Source organism: Phascolarctos cinereus, unplaced genomic scaffold, assembly GCF_003287225.1.
Source record: "Phascolarctos cinereus isolate Bilbo 61053 unplaced genomic scaffold, phaCin_HiC Scaffold_5;HRSCAF=322, whole genome shotgun sequence".
Taxonomy (NCBI): domain Eukaryota; kingdom Metazoa; phylum Chordata; class Mammalia; order Diprotodontia; family Phascolarctidae; genus Phascolarctos; species Phascolarctos cinereus.
The window spans coordinates 192,294,962-192,313,033 of record NW_027555958.1 but is presented as its reverse complement, the minus strand read 5'-3'; the positions used below and the strand labels follow the sequence as shown (position 1 = coordinate 192,313,033).

Here is an 18,072-nt window from a genome sequence, read left to right as displayed (position 1 = left end):
AAATCAGAATAATTTTTGATCTGTTGAACATTTTTGGGGGGATTGGATTGAGTAACATACCTATTTCCATTTCTGTAATTGTATATAACAATGGAACCAGTTTTCTTTTGCATATCATAGCAAATGGACTTCCTAACGAGACCAAAAGAAGGATTTATCTTTGGGACTAATGTGCCTTTCTGTGACTGAGAATGTAACTACAGTTGTGACCAGGAAACTTGTGTTTGTTAGAACATTGTACATAAAAGTGAATAGTTGTTGCCTGTGAGTCATTTCTCTGCTATCAGCATCTGCTATTATCCTCATTACCTAATCAATATCCATTCTTACTACTCACTACATACATTAAGAGAAAATCCCTTTGTGAATTTGGCCTCCCAGTCTCCAGACCACTGGTGAGAATTAGGTAGGGTACGCTAATTTTGTGTATAGCACTTTCAAAACACTTGACATTTTTGCATTGAAACTTGTTTATTTCCCTTTTCTTAAATATTCCCTTTCTTGGACTCTGTACTTTATTCCTAAAGATCCTGTCTCCTCTTTCATGTCTCTTCCTATCATAATGCATCCCGGCTTTTAAGGTCTAACTTAAATTCCACTTCTAACCTATGGAATGCGCACCAGCCAGAAATAATTTCATCCCCCTTTGAACTCCTGTAACACTTATTTTCTTTACCTCTTATGTGGTACTTTTCAGATACTGTCTTGTATTGTAGTTATTTCTGAGCATGGCTATTCCTCCGGCTAAGATTTGAAGGTCCTAGAAGAGAGATGAATTCAGGTTTTATACTCCTTAACACAGTGTTTTACGCATAGGAGATGCTCAGTAAATATTTTCATTTCACCTATTGAATGAATTAAAATATTTTCAGCTTATTTTTTCATCATGACAAACATATGGACTTAGTCATAGTTTTGTACATTTAGAGCTGGAAGGAACCATTTAGTTCAGTACTTTCATTTTACAGTTGAGAAAACTGAGGCACAGAGAAATTGAGTGATTTTTCTAGAGTTACTTAGGTAATTAAGGGATATGCTAGGATTTGAGCTCAGGTTCTTTGATTTTCAGCATTTTCATATATACTGCCTCCAAAACAAACCCTGAGAGTAGGCAGGATATGAATTATTATTCATACTTTTTGCATAAGGAAATTAAGGCATAGGGAGTTGGTGATTTGCCCAAGATCATTCCTTACAAATTTAATCAAAAGGTTTTTAAACTGAAAATAAAGGAAGGCTGAGATAACTTACTATATACATCTGCCAAGCAACGGAAAAGCTACTGTGTAGGAAGAATAACAATAAAGATATCTAGAAATTCACTAGTGAGAAAACACAAGAAAAAAGGTAGGAGTGTAAACCATAGCTTTTGATATTTGTAAATAATTGAGTAATAAGCAAAATGAATTAGGGTTCTTAACACAGAAAGACAAATTTGGTTTGCCCAGTTGTCACAGACACTGGTAGGATAGGACTTCTTGGTGGAATGTGGCTCTAGAAAACTATGTTATCTTGTTCAAAAGGTTAAATAAAAGGGAAAGAAGAATAGCATTGAATATTAAGAAAATATACTCCATTTGGAAATGCTCAGTGGAGAGCTTTTGGGTAAAGGTGAATGGAAGAAGAAACAAAAACATTATTGTTTTTGGATTATACTACAGACCATGTGGATAGAAAGAGCAAATCGATTACAAAACATGCATGAAGACATGATAAAACAGTAGTGGAGGAACTTATTTTATCTGGTCATCTACTGGAGATCTTACCCTGCCCAAAGTAGAGGAACTGATGGTTTCTTGATTTGCGTTGCCTTAATGAGAACTTTATCTTTCAAAAACCAGAGGAGCAAGTGGGAGGAATTCTTATCCTAGGCCTGATTCTCACTAATGAGGAAAATTTGTCTGTTTTAAAATGATAGGAACCTTGGGGGAAAGGAACCGCTGTATCTTAGAATTTGTCGTTGAGGAGAAGGAAATTGAATATTGTTTGATAGGCACCCCAGATTTTGGAAGAGCAGATTTCAGAGGTCTCAGAGAAAGGCTAGGTGGGACACCAGGGTCTAAAATTCCATAGAAGAAGACGAAGACTTCATGATGAAATTCATGATACAGAAAATAAGAATTCTAATGAGGAAGAAACAAAGAAGAAAAGAGTAGATTATCCAAGAGACTGATTTGGATAGACAGGAAACACATTGACCAAGTCAGATTGGAAGGAGATGTTAGACTTCTTAACAGAAGATTTAATGATGGCAATATTATCATTAATATATTATATATAACATTAATATTATTATTATTATTCATATTAGTTGACTTTATATATCACTTTAAAGTTTGCAGAACATTTAATATACATACCCTTACAACATCCCTATGATGTTGGAACTACAGATATTTTTATATATACTTTATTTTACTTTTATTTATAAGGAGGAAACTGAGATCAGAACTCAGACTCTTAGACTTGTAGTCCAGTACTCTTTCCAGTGCCTCCTCACATATTACACCCACTTTAGGGAAGAAAACTGACACACAGAGGTTGTCATATCCAGATTCTACAGCTGGTTCGTGACACAACTGGGAATAGGACCAGGTCTCTTGATTCCCCTTCCTATACTCTTGACATTAGATTTTGCTGCCCCTGTAGAGATATCATTGGATATTTACTTTTGAGAATACAGTGCTTGGGAAACATTAAAATAAAATCTAATAATGTACATAGCAACTTGCATATTCAATCCAAACAGTTTTAGAGCAGTTGAATTTTCAGTATAACTGCAGAGGAAGCAGAGTGATACAAAGAGGCAAGAAAATTTGGAATGACTTGTTCTTTTTGTTCTGAAGCCTTGTAAGCTTGATCTGTTTTTAAAAGTCATGATCTAAATGAGAAAAGGATGTTCTTTTTCCTCTACCAGGCCTCCTCAACTTCTTCCAGAAAGAAGAATAAGAAATTTCTTTTTCCATAAAAATTTTTAAAACTACAAATAACTTTACTAAATTGACTGTGCCTCTACTTTTCAATGGACTTCAGTAACAAATTTTTCAGTAAAAATCAATAGTTAGTATAGAATACCTATAGACTCTTTAGTTAAGTTTTTCTAGTTTGTGATCAGTGTGTTAACACTTCTTTTATGCTTAGTTATTGTTGACATTGTTTGGAATGTTTTCTTTTTTCACTTAAATAGATTTAATTGAAGCAAAATTAGTGGGAGTACTGGATATTTTGGATGAAGAAAATCGTCTTCCTCAACCAAGTGATCAGCACTTTACAGCTGTGGTTCATCAGAAGCACAAGGACCATTTTCGCCTTACTGTAAGTTTACTGTGAGAAAGTTATTAGTCTTACAGGAAGATTTGGTGTAGTGAAGAAGAGAGTGAGGGCTCATTCTTTTGAAGATGACTTCATGGAGCTAGCTCTATTGATTAGAAATGCCTGAAGAGTACCAAGGGACATTTTTAAATATTGCTTGTTGGAAATGCACATTTTTTAAAAACTAGAAAATTCTTTTCTTTACGTAATATGGGTACTTATTATGTGGTAAACTATATGTAATAGTGAAGGCCTAAAGTGGGAGCCCAATTTTCGTTTGTTCCATCTGTGAGTAGAAAAGACATGTTTGCGATTTTCTGAATGCATGAATACCTGTTCTCATTTAATTCTAATTCATTTGTAAAATTAGAATGAAAATTCTAAGATTAAGAATAGAGTTCTACATATTTTCTTTTATATTTCTGTAAAATAATGACTGCTAGATATAGCTAATATCGTTATGTACTTGAAATCAGCAAGTACTTGGGTTCAAGTTCTGTGTCTGGCACTTAGAAGCTGGGTGACCTTGTGCAAATCACTTAACCTTTGTTTGTCTCAAATAACTCCCTAGGGATTATCTACAAAGTAACAGATATGTTGTAAACTGTGTTGTTTCAGGAATTTCCTACCCCAGCAATTCTTCATACTGATGAAATCACAGATTTTCCTCTAGTTTTCTATTAAAGTAAACATTATTTGATTCTTATTGAAAGCTCCTTAACTGGAGAGATAACTGGAGAGATAGCTGAGTGTAGTGAATAAAAGCTCTGGAATTCGAGTTAGGAAGACCAGGCTTAATATTGTTACTGGCACTTTAAATCTAAGCATGTTACTTATCCTTTCTCAGCATAACTGTCCTTGCAGGTAGGGAGCATAATATCTCCCAGGCTTGTTGTGAGGCTTAAATGAGAGAGAGAGAGAGAGAGAGAGAGAGAGAGAGAGAGAGAGAGAGAGAGAGAGAGAGAGAGAGAGAGTGCGAGCGAGAGCGCAAGCTCTGTAAACCTTAAAGCACTATAATTCTTAAAGGAAAATGTGATTCAATTTTCTAAAATAGATAGATATCACATAGATTTTATGGAACAGAAATCATACCAGCCCCCTCATTTTACATATGGGGATACTAAGTTTCATTGAAACAGATGAAAAACTCTCCCACTCATGAATCATCAGTTAAACAAAGGATTTAGCAAGAAAACATCTCTTCAGTGAACTGTCCATAGTTTGAAAATATATGACATGTATTTTCTTAGTTGTTCAGTATTTTAGATGACTGATTTTAGATCAGCTGCCAGGAAAGACAGATTCCAAATGACAAAAGTATAGCAGAATTGTTATAAAACTTAATGTTTGCAACCATTACAAAATGAGAATATGTCAATGATTTTAATTTTTAAAACGGATTCATCTTCTTACTTAACTATTTCTTTCAGTAGAAACATTTAGTTTACTTAGTTTTCTATTCTTGATACCTGGGTATTATGGTTAACATGTCCTCCTTACCCTTCATTCACTAAAGGTTACCTGTACTTCTGGAATTTCATACACCCATTCTGGGCTTTTTCTTTCCATTGTCACTAACACATTAGTACAGGCCTTTCTGGTAAACCATCTGAAGTAAGAGCATTCTGTCCTAATTGATCCTGGTACCTCTGTTTCCTTCGGCTTCCACATCTGCTGTTAAGGCCACTTTTCCTTCTGCATAGATTGAGGGGTTACCACTCCTCTGCTCAGAAATTTCCATTGATGTACTATATATTGTTTAAACAGTACACTCTGAACTCTTTCCCTCTCTAGTGGAATGTATGCACTTGAAGGCAGGAATTGCTTAATTATGTATTCCCATTTCTGTTGTCTAGCATAAAAGAAAAAGTATTGTATACTAGTGCTTTGTACGTAGTGGATGCTTAATAAATGTTTGTCAATTTGAGTAGAAAAACCTTTTCCTGGCATTCAAGGACTTTTACAGTCTGACTCCATCATACTTTCCCAGGTTTATTTGTACTACACCCCTTCAAAATATTCTTTAAAAAATATTTTTGTTCATATATTTTGTTTTTACGTTGCCTTAAATTCTTAACGTAAACTTTCTGCCATCCAGTGAGCCATTCCTCCCTTGTAATGAAGAATAGAAAAGATAAAAAGCAGCTTAGTAAATGGATCAGCCCGCCTGCTGACAGCAGTGCATTCATAATTCCACCCTCAGAGTTCAACACCTCTGCAAAGTAACTTTCCACAAATTCTGTGCTTAAGCCAAAATTGGGCTACTCTGCCCTTGAAACATGCCCTACCATTTCCTGCTTTTCATTTTACTCATGCTGTTCCCTGTAGCTGGAACATGACTTGCTTTCTATCTCTTAAATACCTTACTGAGGTAATCTAGCTCACTTCAGGTGCAATTGCTTGTGGAAACATGGTAACCTCCCACATGAGTAGCACTTTGCAACTTTTCAAATTAAAGATGGAGACTAGCTAATTTTTACCTTCTGCTCTGTTGGATCTGTGATGTCATTTATTTGGGAATTCTCTGTAATGATTCAGATTGCAACCAATCCAGCCCCACCTATCCTTTGTGACAGTTGTCTGTGTTATCTTCAAAGTTCACTGTAGGAGACCCACCCAACATACTGGAGTCCTTCCTTGCTTCCTCTGACATTTGGAGGAGTTGTCCACTTACCTGTTTTTCTTGTTTTTCCCAGGTGACCTCCTCTTCTTGTCATACAATTCTTTGATGATGATCTTTGCTCCTATTCTTCTTCCAAGTTGCACCTTAGTTATATGTTGCATTTTGCTCACAACAACCATGCACAATCCATACTACTCATAACTGTTCTTAAAATTTGAGATTTGTTGAGTTGCTACTTTTGTTATTTTTCCAATCCTGTCATTATTTTAAATGTGATTGTTTGGAAATAAGAGGTAGCATGGCATAACAGGTAAACTTTAGTTCGTTTCCTCATTTCTAAAAGAGAGGTATTAATCTCTGCTCTGCCTCCTCAAAGACTCTTTTGAAAACAAATGAAATTCAAATCACTGAAAGCAGTACATTGATATAAAAGAGAACAAGATACTTCTCTTCATAGGGTATCAGTGACTTCATTTGCAATATAAGTGGATTAGACTAGATGATCATTTATGTTCACATTATACAATTCTGTACCTTTGTTATTATTACTGAAGCTTCTGTGCACTATCAAAAATGAATAATATATTTTTATATAGAAACAATTGCAGTGTGGTAGCCTTTATGCCTTGAGTGAGCCCAAATGGCATTTATTAAGTAGAAGGGGATTAATGAAATCTTCTTCGGGTATTTGGAATTTTTGAGGCTGGTAGCAGCATTATCCAAAAAAATGGTGTAGTGGTTAGAGCCTTGTACTTGGCATCAGAAAGACTTGGGTTTGAAAACTACTTTAGACACTTTGTGACTTTGGGACCCTGGACAAGTCAGTTAATCTTCTGGGCTTCCTTTTCTTTGTTTGTAAAAAGAAGAGATTAAATTATATGATCTCTAATGCCCATTCCAGGTCTAAACCTATGATAATCTATGATGTGTAACTAGTCTTACAAAAGGCAAGGCTTCAATGTGGCATTGATATTTTTAGTTATAATATTTAGTTAGTTATATTTATAGTATAAGATAGCGATATCTTAATATTTTATATATAATATATTTATATTACACATTATATAATAATTTAATAATATAAATATGCAATATATAATATATACATCTATAAAATAATAATATAATAATATTATATTTATGTATAATTCAAGAACCCTTTGTATCTGACATTTCAAAAGCATTACAGTAGTGAAAGTTAGAGGGACTTTCTGGATTTGAGTTATTTCTTTAAGGAATCAATCACAGATTATGTAATTTGTTACTTAATAATTTCATAAATTGAAGACCTGTGGATTCCTTTACAGATTCCCAGGAAATCCAAACTGACTATTCACAGGAATATCAGAGATGATGAAGGTTTTATCATCAGGCATTTTGCTGGAGCTGTGTGCTATGAAACAGTGAGTATATATTTAGTGTCATAGTCCAATGAGGAAGTCTGGTGAAGCCTGTGGACCTTTTATCAGAATAATTTTCTTAAATGCATAAATTAAAATAGCGTAATTACAAAGGAAACCAATTCTGTAAAATAAAGTTATCAAAATATATTAAAAAAACAAACAAACAAACAAATTCATGTACACCCTGAACTGTGTTCATGGACTTTTAGGGGTCTGTAGACACCAGGTTAAGAAACACTGGTTTAATCATAGGAAAACATCCTGTTTGTTAATGCTCTGATTAGGATGAAAGAAAGACTTTTTCCGTGTCTGATGCTTTAAATTTTTCGTGATAAGTAGTATATTTTGATCATAATTTTCAGTCTCTAAAAATAAAACATTAAGAAATGGTTGAGATGTTTGTATTTCTTCAATACCAGGAGACTCTCTTAATGTTGTGAAGTTTCCTTGTTCTAAACAAATTTGTTTTATTTGTTTTTCAGACTCAGTTTGTTGAGAAAAACAATGATGCTTTGCATATGTCACTTGAATCCTTAATATGTGAATCCAGGGATAAATTTATTCGGGAATTATTTGAGTCATCCACAAACAACAACAAAGACACCAAACAAAAAGCAGGAAAACTTAGCTTCATCAGTGTGGGGAACAAATTCAAGGTATTAAAATGGCTCGAGAAAAACCTTACAAAATTTTCCTGTATTCAAAATACTTAAATTTTACAGGTAAAGTAAATGTAAACCAAGTTATTGAGAAAAATCCATTATTGGTAATATAAAAGCTGACCAAAACAAGTCTTTTTTTTAAACTTTAATTTAATGAGATAGAGAGGAATTGCAAATATAGAAATACTTGCAGTATTCTAAATGCTTCCTTTATTAGTGGCTAACCAAAATATCTGATTACTTCTCCTAATTTTTCTCCTTTCTTCTGCTTACTGTCAAGCTGACATTCAAAACCTTACTTTCTCCACATGTTTTCTGTTTCCTTTCCTTATTCAGCAGTTTTATTTTAGCTGGGATATTCCAGCTCAGGATGGCTAGAAAGGACTAGTTGAGTTGAGAAAGGAAAAGCAGGCACAGCCAGGGGCTTCAGGTAAATGATCACCTTTATGGATTTGTATTTATAAATTTTATTACCATTTTAGTAAGATCCCTTCTCAAAGCAATTTGTAATTTCTTTTTGATATGTTTTATATCATTTTGACACTGTAAATATGTGTACTATACTAACAAATGTTTATTATTAAAATAATTATTTAAAATGCAAGTACTAAATGCTTCAAATTGCTTATTTACTTTTGACAGATGTTTTATGCCAGATTTAATAGTGCTCATATTAAAATCAAGAATTTTTTATTATTTGAGGCAAGGGAAATAATTTTTCAAAAAGCCTACAATAAAATATAAAACCTTTCATTGGTCTTAATTGTTTATTTTTCAGGCTCAAGATATGTGATATAGTGTTCTTCCCTGAAAACTTGATGATTGAAGCACTAGTTATAGTGTAGTATATTTATTTTTTATACTAGTTCCATGGAAAAATGTTCTGTTTTTGTCTTTTATGTCAGAAAAATTCTTATGAATTCAGAAGAATAATTTTCTTTGACTTCAACTATATTATTACTTCTAAATACTAGGATTAAAGATATGAATTTGACTTAATTATCTATATGAAAGCTTTGGTACATTAACTTATGATGCAAACTAATTTTAGAAGCAACAACAAAGAATACTTGTTTCTTCAAAGTATTTTAATAGCAAGTAATTAATTTTTAACAAGAATTTTAAATATTTTCCATTTTGAATCATATTTTATCTTTTTTGTATTCACAAATATTAACTTCATAATTCATACAAGTTAGAACCTTTGAAAAATGGATCAATCTTTGTGAATTTAATGCTGTTTCCCAAGGAGGGGTTTTTAACCACTATTAACAATTCTCAAAACTCATTCATGATTTGCCTGATTTCTTTATGTCTCTCCCAGCAATATATATTATTCCACCTGCAAAACTTCTTACAGTCAAAGTTAAAGTAATTAGGAATAATTTTCTAGAAATCTTACACACATTTTTCTCTGAATCATCTTGCGCTGAGTTCTTGTACTTAGAACACTGCTTTGCCATATGTAGCTAAATAATATAATTCTAAATTTCAGCAAACATGCATTAAGATCTATGTGAAAGTCACTGTACTAGATGCGGGGACAGCACTGCTCTCTACAAGCTTAGATTGTTAAGCATATAAAAGACATTTACACAAATACTATGATAAAAGATGAGGTATGTGCAGAGGTGAGGCCCGGGAGATTCTATAATACTTCTTAGTTTCAAATTAAAGTTTAATAAGTCATTATAACTGTTTGGGTAGCTTATATAGTATTTCTTCATCATCTAGAATCATTAGCAAATGAAGGGCTTGATAGAAGTAAATTTCCACATAACTGAAGGTTACACTTAAAGAACCCAACTGAAACGAGTTTTTCTTCAAAAATGTATTTATATGCTTCCCTGCTTTTAAAAACTGAATATAAATTTATCATTATGTAATGGCTTAGCAGCAGCATCATGAACTTTACTGTAGTACAGGAGTTATTGTCTTGTAGAGAGCTGTTTACCCTTCCAACAGCCCAGGCTGATATACAGTTGTAGTTCTTGCTTTTCTCAGCTGTCAGATGCTTTTATTGTTCATTTTGCTGCCTTGTTTTATTTATGCCCAAGTCCTAAGGGTGTTTCCATGCTACTCTGACAGAGTAAAGTGCATAGGTTTTCTAGTAATTGTTTCTTTCCCTAATTGAGAGGCCTTTTTTGCTTTTGTAGATTTCTTAGTAGTCTGTCAGATAGCAAAAGTTGTCAGAAGTCTCATCTCTAAAAAAGTGGGTTGTTAACTATATTTTGTTAATTGAGAAATCATTTTCGTATCCTTAACTTTGAATTCTATTCTGTTAGAAGTATATCCAAGACCTGTTAAAGCCTATTTTCAGTGAATATAAATTATATTAATGTAGTGAAGATAGGAACTGTGCATTGTTAGTATTAATAAAAGTTTTAAAACCAAACCTTTTTGCAGGGAGATTATGAAAGAACACAGACATCAGTGTTAACAAAAATGTACTTGGCAGAATCATAATTTAGGGCATTTAGGGTTTATAATTTCTTGGCAAAGTCGATGGAATATTCAATTCTGGAACTGAGGCAAGATTAACTACATAACTTAATCACAGCATTTCAAATAATAGTCATTAAGTTATTTTTTTTTTAGTTTATATAGAAAATAATTCTGACAATACAATATTGCCAAAGTTTAAACTAAAAATCTTTTTCTTCAAGGTGGTTGAAAAATAGTAAAAGGAACTTCTGCAGATGTACATGAATATATTATCAGTGACAAATGTTCTTTAAAACAACACTTATATGCCATTTATTTTCATACTCATTTTACTTATAGCCTTGCTCAAAGAATTGCTGTTGAGCTGTGTATAGGTTTCCATGAGCCATGTAAATATTTAATGTATCTTACTTTTAAAATTTACTTTGTTTGCTAGATCTACTATCTGGTTTTTTTCATGTAAATTTTAAAGGGTGGGGCTTATATTTAGTAGTAGTAATCATTTCCACCCTGATATGTTTTGTGTAGGTATAGTGATTAATTTCCTTAGTGTTGTACAAGGCATGTTGCATGATAAAGTTTTATTAAATCCTTTTGCATGTTTCACTTATGAAATAAGTGATAAGTTACTTTTTTAACACAGTGACAATAACCTTAGCATGCCTTGATACTAACTAATATTCATCTATGTACTTTTACTTTTTGATATAATAAACAGATTTTTTTTCTTCTACAGACACAGTTAAATTTGCTCCTGGAAAAATTGCGCAGCACTGTAAGTATGCTTGAAGACAACATACTTCCCCCCCTCATTCCATATAGATATTTTTATCCATTAGGTACTATTATTATTAGTATCTACTAATACCTTGGGGTTAGTACTAAGTAAAGTGTTGAATTTTTAATAAATGCTTGAATTGAACTCTGTGTAGTAAATACTTTTATCATAAATAGTTTTCAAAATATTTTACAATTACCTTTTGTTTTTTTACACACTGGTCATTCCCCAGGTCATCCAGTAAATAAGCATTAAGTGCTTCCCATGTTCCAGACAGACACTGTGTATAATTGCTGGATATACAAAAGACCTTTTGTTTTTACAAAAGCACAAAAACAGTCCCTGTCCTCTAGGAACTCATAATCTAATGGAGAAAGACAACACATAGAAAGAAACTGAAAAGTGGAGGGGATGGGACAGGGAAAGGAGGAGTGCTGGTTGATGGGGGCTGTCTGCAGGTTGGTGGGAAATGACGAGATAGCTCCTATGATCTGGGAGGAGCTCTCCATTGTCCACTCTCCACCTTCTCCAGTCCGAGGGAGCCCCAAGGGCAGGGGTACTGAGGAAGTAAATTTCAGAGTTAATGTGATCTTGCAGGAATATGAATTTCTGGAGACAATGATAAAGCCAGGTCAGAAATTATGAGATGGCTGCCTTGTTTCCACTCCTTAAATGGAGGATCTGAGAGGAACTTTTCACTGTCCACCCTCTCCATCAGTAAGAATGAAGAGCTCTAGGGGGTACCTAGGGAGGGTACTGACTTATGAGTTTCAGAGTTGATGTGATGTTACACGAAGACTTAGTAAAATAACAACATAGTTTCATATAGGTGGAGAAAATAGCATGACTAATTGTGGTTTGGAAAAAGTAGATTTTAGGATTAAGAGCCAGGCACTTACCACCGCCCTGCCTGGGCTGGATCTCCATCCGGAAGGCCTAGTGTGAAGGATGCACTATGGACTACCTTCTCCCTCTTCTCTATGGCCCACCTACCTAACTGGCTTCCCACCAACCTTTCTGCCTGTGCATGGACTCTAGCATTATGTGGACCTTGGGGATTGATGTTTTAATAATAGTGCCAGAATCTCTTACTCTGAAAGGGCTGAGATGGGGGTCAATGTCTAGTCAGGAATGCCCCTCCCACCTAAAGCTCAGGCACTGCCATTTATCTTGCCAGGGGACCGTAAGTGTCCCTGAGCCTTGACATTTGCCCTATAACCTTCATCCTTAAGACCTTCCATCTGTCTTTTAGCTATGTATGTTGTCTCTCCTACTTAGAATGTGAGCTTATTGAAAGCTGGGACTATCTCACATTCCTATTTGTATCTCAGTGTTTAGCACACTTTGTGGAAAATAGTTAAGTGTTTTAAGAATTGCTTTTAATTCATTCCTTAGTGCTCCCATGTTGAATATCTTACTTTTTCCCTTTGAGTATCATTGCATGGGTTTTATTTATGGATACTGTTGATGTGGAAGAAACACATAAGAGTACTTTGGACCTTTTTATGGGAGGCAGATATTTTTAACACACATAAAATGGAAAAGATGACCATTTTTCTGTTTAATTATACATATAAAGCTTGACAAGTCTTGGGACTTATGTTTTAATAATAATGCCAGAATTATAGCTCCAATTGGATATTGTCCTCTTGCGCCCTGTCCCCTTCATTCTGAAGAGATTATGCATTTATTCTGATGATAATACCGTCATATAAAATGTTTTTGGAAATACTGGGAATTTTGTTTTCAGAGTGTGCATTACATTTAAAAAGTCCTCAGTGATAACTAAGTTTTGTCCTTTAAGACTGATTTTAATTTTCGGAAAAAGCAAAGAATAATGTAGAGCCATGTTTGGTAATCTTGTATTGTTTTGAAATTAACTTGGAAGAAGATTCCAGAAGTGAAATTTAGTAAATTATTTTGAGAATTGAATTGGTTTATGTAGAAGCCCTTAAAAAGAGTCCTTTACAGAACTACTTTCACATTCAGTTGTGAAAGTTCTAGGGTATTTGTAAGACATTAGTGACATTGTGTAATACTTAATCCTTATTATTTTCATCACTTGATCTAATTTAATTAATTTACATAATTCTAAATGAGTTTTATTGAAATTATTTTAAGAAGTCAGCCACTGTTTAATTTTAATTTTATGATGATATTGTGATGAGGTTTAACTCAATGAATATTCAGTTCCTCCTCTGTAAAGGCACTATGCTAGGTACTGGGGAGGCAAAGACAAAAATAATCTAGCTTTTTTTTTTCCCTCAGGAACTTAAGTTCTGCTTGTAGAAGATGTTTTGATGTAGAGTTACTGTCTACTGACATTTTCATCTAAAGGAAGAAATATCTTTAGGAGTATACCATATATTACTGAAATTTAACCAGTGAAAAGAAGTTTAACTTGTTCTTGTTCTCATGAAATAGTTTTTAATAAAAGAGATACATACAGCATACAACTATTCTCATATAGAAGAAAAAAATCAATTTTTATATGCTAGGAATAAGAAAGGCATGATATTTAATTTAAGTGTATAAAGTATTTTTACACTTGAAGCAGTTCATTACAGGATTTTTTTTTTAACCTGTACATTTTTGGCCACTAATATCTGAAGGGATTTTCTGAGTTATTAGGATTTATAGCACAAAAAGGTTCACATGTTTTCATTATTTAAGGAATTATTTTTAAAGAACTTTATGCATAATTATCATTGTTATTATTTTGTTCTTCAGTTCTGTTTCTCAAAATGTGTAAAAATAAAGACATTTGTTGCGTAACAATGTATTGTCATTCTTTTAGGGATCTAGCTTTATTCGTTGTATCAAGCCTAATTTAAAGATGACAGATCACCATTTTGAAGGTGCCCAGATTTTGTCCCAACTTCAATGTTCAGGTACTTTTTATACTTAGGTAACTTTTGTCAGTGATCTCTATTAACATTGTCCTTGTTATTTAACCCCAAATAGAAAATATCATGATTTAGTGAGTAAAAAGAACATGGGTTCTGGTCTATATTTATTAGCTGTGTGTGGTGATGGAAAATCACTTAACCTTTCAAGCCCTCCTTTATCTGTAAAAGGTAGCAATACTTGTACTATTGGTTTCACAGGGTTCACAGTACAATCATTAATTTAAAGCTGCAAGGGACCTTAAAGGCCCTTGAGTCCAACCCCTTCATTTTACAGATAAGGAACAGAATCCTGGAGAAGTTACGTGACTTGTTTACACAGTTAGTTAAGTGTCTGAGGTGGGATTCTTGAACTCTTGTCTTTCTGTTTGGCATGTCTTAAAGCTGCATACAATTATGCTATATTTGCAAGTGTAGTATAATAATGTTACTTGTTTTTTTCCCCTCAAAGGGTAATTAGTTGTCAGTTGAAAACATACTTTAAAATACAAAATAAAGGATTAACGTTTGTTGCCCAGTTCTCAGAAAGAAATTTATATTCCTTTTGAGTTAGACTATTATTTTCAGTAAAAAAGTGTTTTGTAAGGAGTTTTTATAACCTTCTATCATAGTAGACATGAAGGTGTATAAAAATTAAATAGAAAAACTAGACTTTGGAAAATAATTAATTATTGTTATTATAGTCAATCAGAATTTTCAGAAATTTAAAAAAAACAATTTTTAGTCATTATTTACATTTATTCTTGTTTGATTTTTATTTTAATGCTGACCAGTTTTTTTTTTCTGCAAGTTAAGTTTAAAAAAAATTTCCTAATCCAGGCTGTAATGTCTTGGCAAAAACTTAACAGTTCACAGGTCAAGATAAAGCTATTTTTTCTTTAATCAGTATTCCTCTGTTATTGTGGGCACATTAATATTTAAAATTATTCTTTATTTTCACTTGTTTCCTTTATGTTAATATCTCAAAACCATAAGGATACTATAATTTACTTTAGGCAGATTTCTTGTCTGAAATTACCTTACTCTGATTATCTAATGTATGTAATGACTTATCTAATGTAAGATGGTGAAAGAAGACCATGAGGTTTGAGCAAGATTGCAGTTATCAGTATATAGCTGGATATTTGAGGTAGTGAGGGGAGGGAGGAGCATTTGTGAAGATAGAAGTGAAGCAAGTCGCAGACTTGCTTAGTCCAAAACTGCATTGAGAAACCTGTTTTTTTATCTTTACTAACTCAGAAAAGGAATCCTACTCCAGAGACTCCTAGTCATAAATGTTCTTTAAAATGACCAGTTTTATACTCAGGGAAAGAGATTCTAGACTTTGAACTGCAGATAAATAGCTAAACACAAGGGCTATGAATTATCTTATTAACTGTCAGTTAATTTAAAATTCAGGGTTGTACTGCACACACATACACATGTACACAACACAACGTTTCAGGTTCTCTTTACCTGTTGGTGGGCCATGGGAATCAAAGCAATGTTGACATTGAGATATACTGGCATATCAACTCATCTAGTATAAGGTATCAAAAACTGAGATTGCCCCTGAGAAATCTTACATTTTTTCTAGTCTTGTCCTGGTTTAAGGACAGGTCTTTACAAAAACAGGCCCTGCAAGTATCCTGTTGGTCAGATCTCTAGAATCCCTCTTGACCAGTATTTTGTTTATACTTACTGTCATGTTAACACTTATTCACAGATTAAAAATTAGCTTCATTTCTAGGTTTAGGCTGGACATTAAGGTTTCAAAGTCAGTTGTGCCAGTCCTAGAGTTGTAGAGTTCATTTAAATAGATGTTGAAGATGGAACATAGTGTAATGGGAAAAAGATATAGAACTTTTCCTTTTCATTTTCTATGATTAGCCTCTATAGTTACCTATGTGGCCATTTCCTTATTGGAGAACATTTTAGATCTGTTCTAGAATTAGCAATAACATTTTTTTAAAATAACAATGAGATTTTTGGAAGTAGGGCAGTCCACATCTGAAAGCAGTAAAATTTCCTGTGTCAGTTGATTTGTTGTGATTGGGTTATAGGCTTTTAGTAGAAAATAAAACTGCTGATTAACATTAAAGATCTATTAAGTAATTAATACCATGCTTTAACTCAGGATTTTTAATCCATTTTCTGCTGTGGACCCCTTTGGCAGTCAGGTGAAGTCTGTGAATGTAGGCTTACAAAAGAAACCAATTATATTGAAATACAGTTATAATATTTTAAAAATAAGTTCACAGGTTAAGAATCCCTACTCTAAACAAAGTTCTGTTAAATAAAATGGTTTTAGAATCTAACCTCCTAAATTAAATCTGTCCTGTATATTATTGATAAAGCTGCTAATCAGAAATGTTGGGAGGAAATACATGCTTGAATATCTTATATTATCAAAAATCTTGACTGCATTTCTCAATATAATTATACTTCCTAAATATTTGGTTTTTATTAATTGCCACTTTAGAATTATTATTAGAATTATATTATTCGAATTATTTTCATGTAAAAGTTTTGCTAACTTGAAGGCCTTTGTGAATAACATGAGTAGTAATTTGTGTCTGCTTATGAATGTAGGTATGGTATCTGTTTTGGACCTGATGCAGGGTGGCTTTCCATCTAGAGCCTCATTTCACGAGCTCTATAACATGTACAAGAAATATATGCCAGATAAACTTGCTCGATTGGATCCAAGACTCTTTTGCAAGGTATTAATGACATATATATTGAAACTACCTGTTATTGTTTTGTAAAGTTTATTAAATGTTAATGATTAACTAGAAACTAATTTTTTGAATTTATTTCTTAGGCTCTTTTTAAAGCTTTGGGCCTAAATGAACATGACTACAAATTTGGATTAACGAAAGTGTTTTTTAGACCTGGAAAGGTAAATAAATGTATATTTGCTTTTTTTTTTTAAAAAAAAAGATGCTTTAGATTTTTATTTACATCCTGGTTATTTTTTTTCCATACTTGCTTTCCCCCTTCACTCCATTGACTCCTTCTTTCTAATAAGGAAATATAGTAAAGTGAAACCAACCAACAAAATATTCACATTGGACAGCTTATGCAGGCAGTATTTCATTCCCATAGTCCTCTGACTATCTATTAAAAACACTTATTTAAAAATAGATCAAATGTTAAGATACTCTGAATATAAAAGAATGAAATGATTTATAGATTCTTTTTTTTCTCCCCTTTGGTGAGGCAGTTGGGGTTAAGTGACTTGCTTAGGGTCACACAGCTAGATCAAATGTCTGAGGCCGGATTTGAACACAGGTCCTCCCAACTCCAGGGCCGGTGCTCTATCCACTTCGCCACCTAGCTGCCCTGATTTATAGATTCTTAACTGTCTTTAATCTTAACTATTAATAGCTCACAGATTATAGATTTCCTTCCCTCATATGCAGATACTACGTATGGTATATATAAGCATATACCCTGAATTTCCTTGTTTTCAGGAAAATTCACACAATTTACATATTTTATATAGTATTTTGTCAAAATATAAACACCTGTTTCCTCCATGTATAACCATTTTATTTATATATATATGTGTGTGTATATATACGCATATATGTATGTGTCATACATACATACACACACATATATACATACATACATATATATACATACATACATACATACATATATATGTATATATATATACATATATATGTATATATATAAATATAAAACAATTTTTTTTAAGGCAGTTGGGGTTATGTGACTTGCCTAAGGTCACACAGCTAGTTAAGTGTCAGGTGTTTAGTCTGAGGCCAAATTTGAACTCAGGTCTTCCTGACTTCAGTGCCTGTGCTCTATACACTGTGCCACCTAGCTGCCCCCTTACATCCATTTTCTTTTGCTTCATCAGGTAAATAGTAAGCTGGGCAACAGTAGAGAATAGAAGTTAAGCCTTGGAGGCAGGGAGAAAATGGTCTTGCCC

At 33.2% G+C, this 18,072-nt stretch overlaps 1 protein-coding gene across 5 annotated transcripts in view; it reads left to right on the top strand.

Moving 5' to 3' along the window:
• Positions 1 to 18,072, top strand: part of MYO6 (myosin VI) — a 234,539-nt gene that overhangs the window by 165,805 nt on the left and 50,662 nt on the right. For all 5 annotated transcript variants that reach the window (XM_021000192.2, XM_021000193.2, XM_021000195.2 and 2 more), the window contains 7 exons: positions 3,188 to 3,315; positions 7,243 to 7,338; positions 7,821 to 7,994; positions 11,182 to 11,220; positions 14,021 to 14,114; positions 16,701 to 16,831; positions 16,933 to 17,010. In XM_021000192.2, coding sequence (XP_020855851.1) covers positions 3,188 to 3,315; positions 7,243 to 7,338; positions 7,821 to 7,994; positions 11,182 to 11,220; positions 14,021 to 14,114; positions 16,701 to 16,831; positions 16,933 to 17,010 — 740 coding nt within the window. The remainder of the gene's footprint in view (positions 1 to 3,187; positions 3,316 to 7,242; positions 7,339 to 7,820; positions 7,995 to 11,181; positions 11,221 to 14,020; positions 14,115 to 16,700; positions 16,832 to 16,932; positions 17,011 to 18,072) is intronic.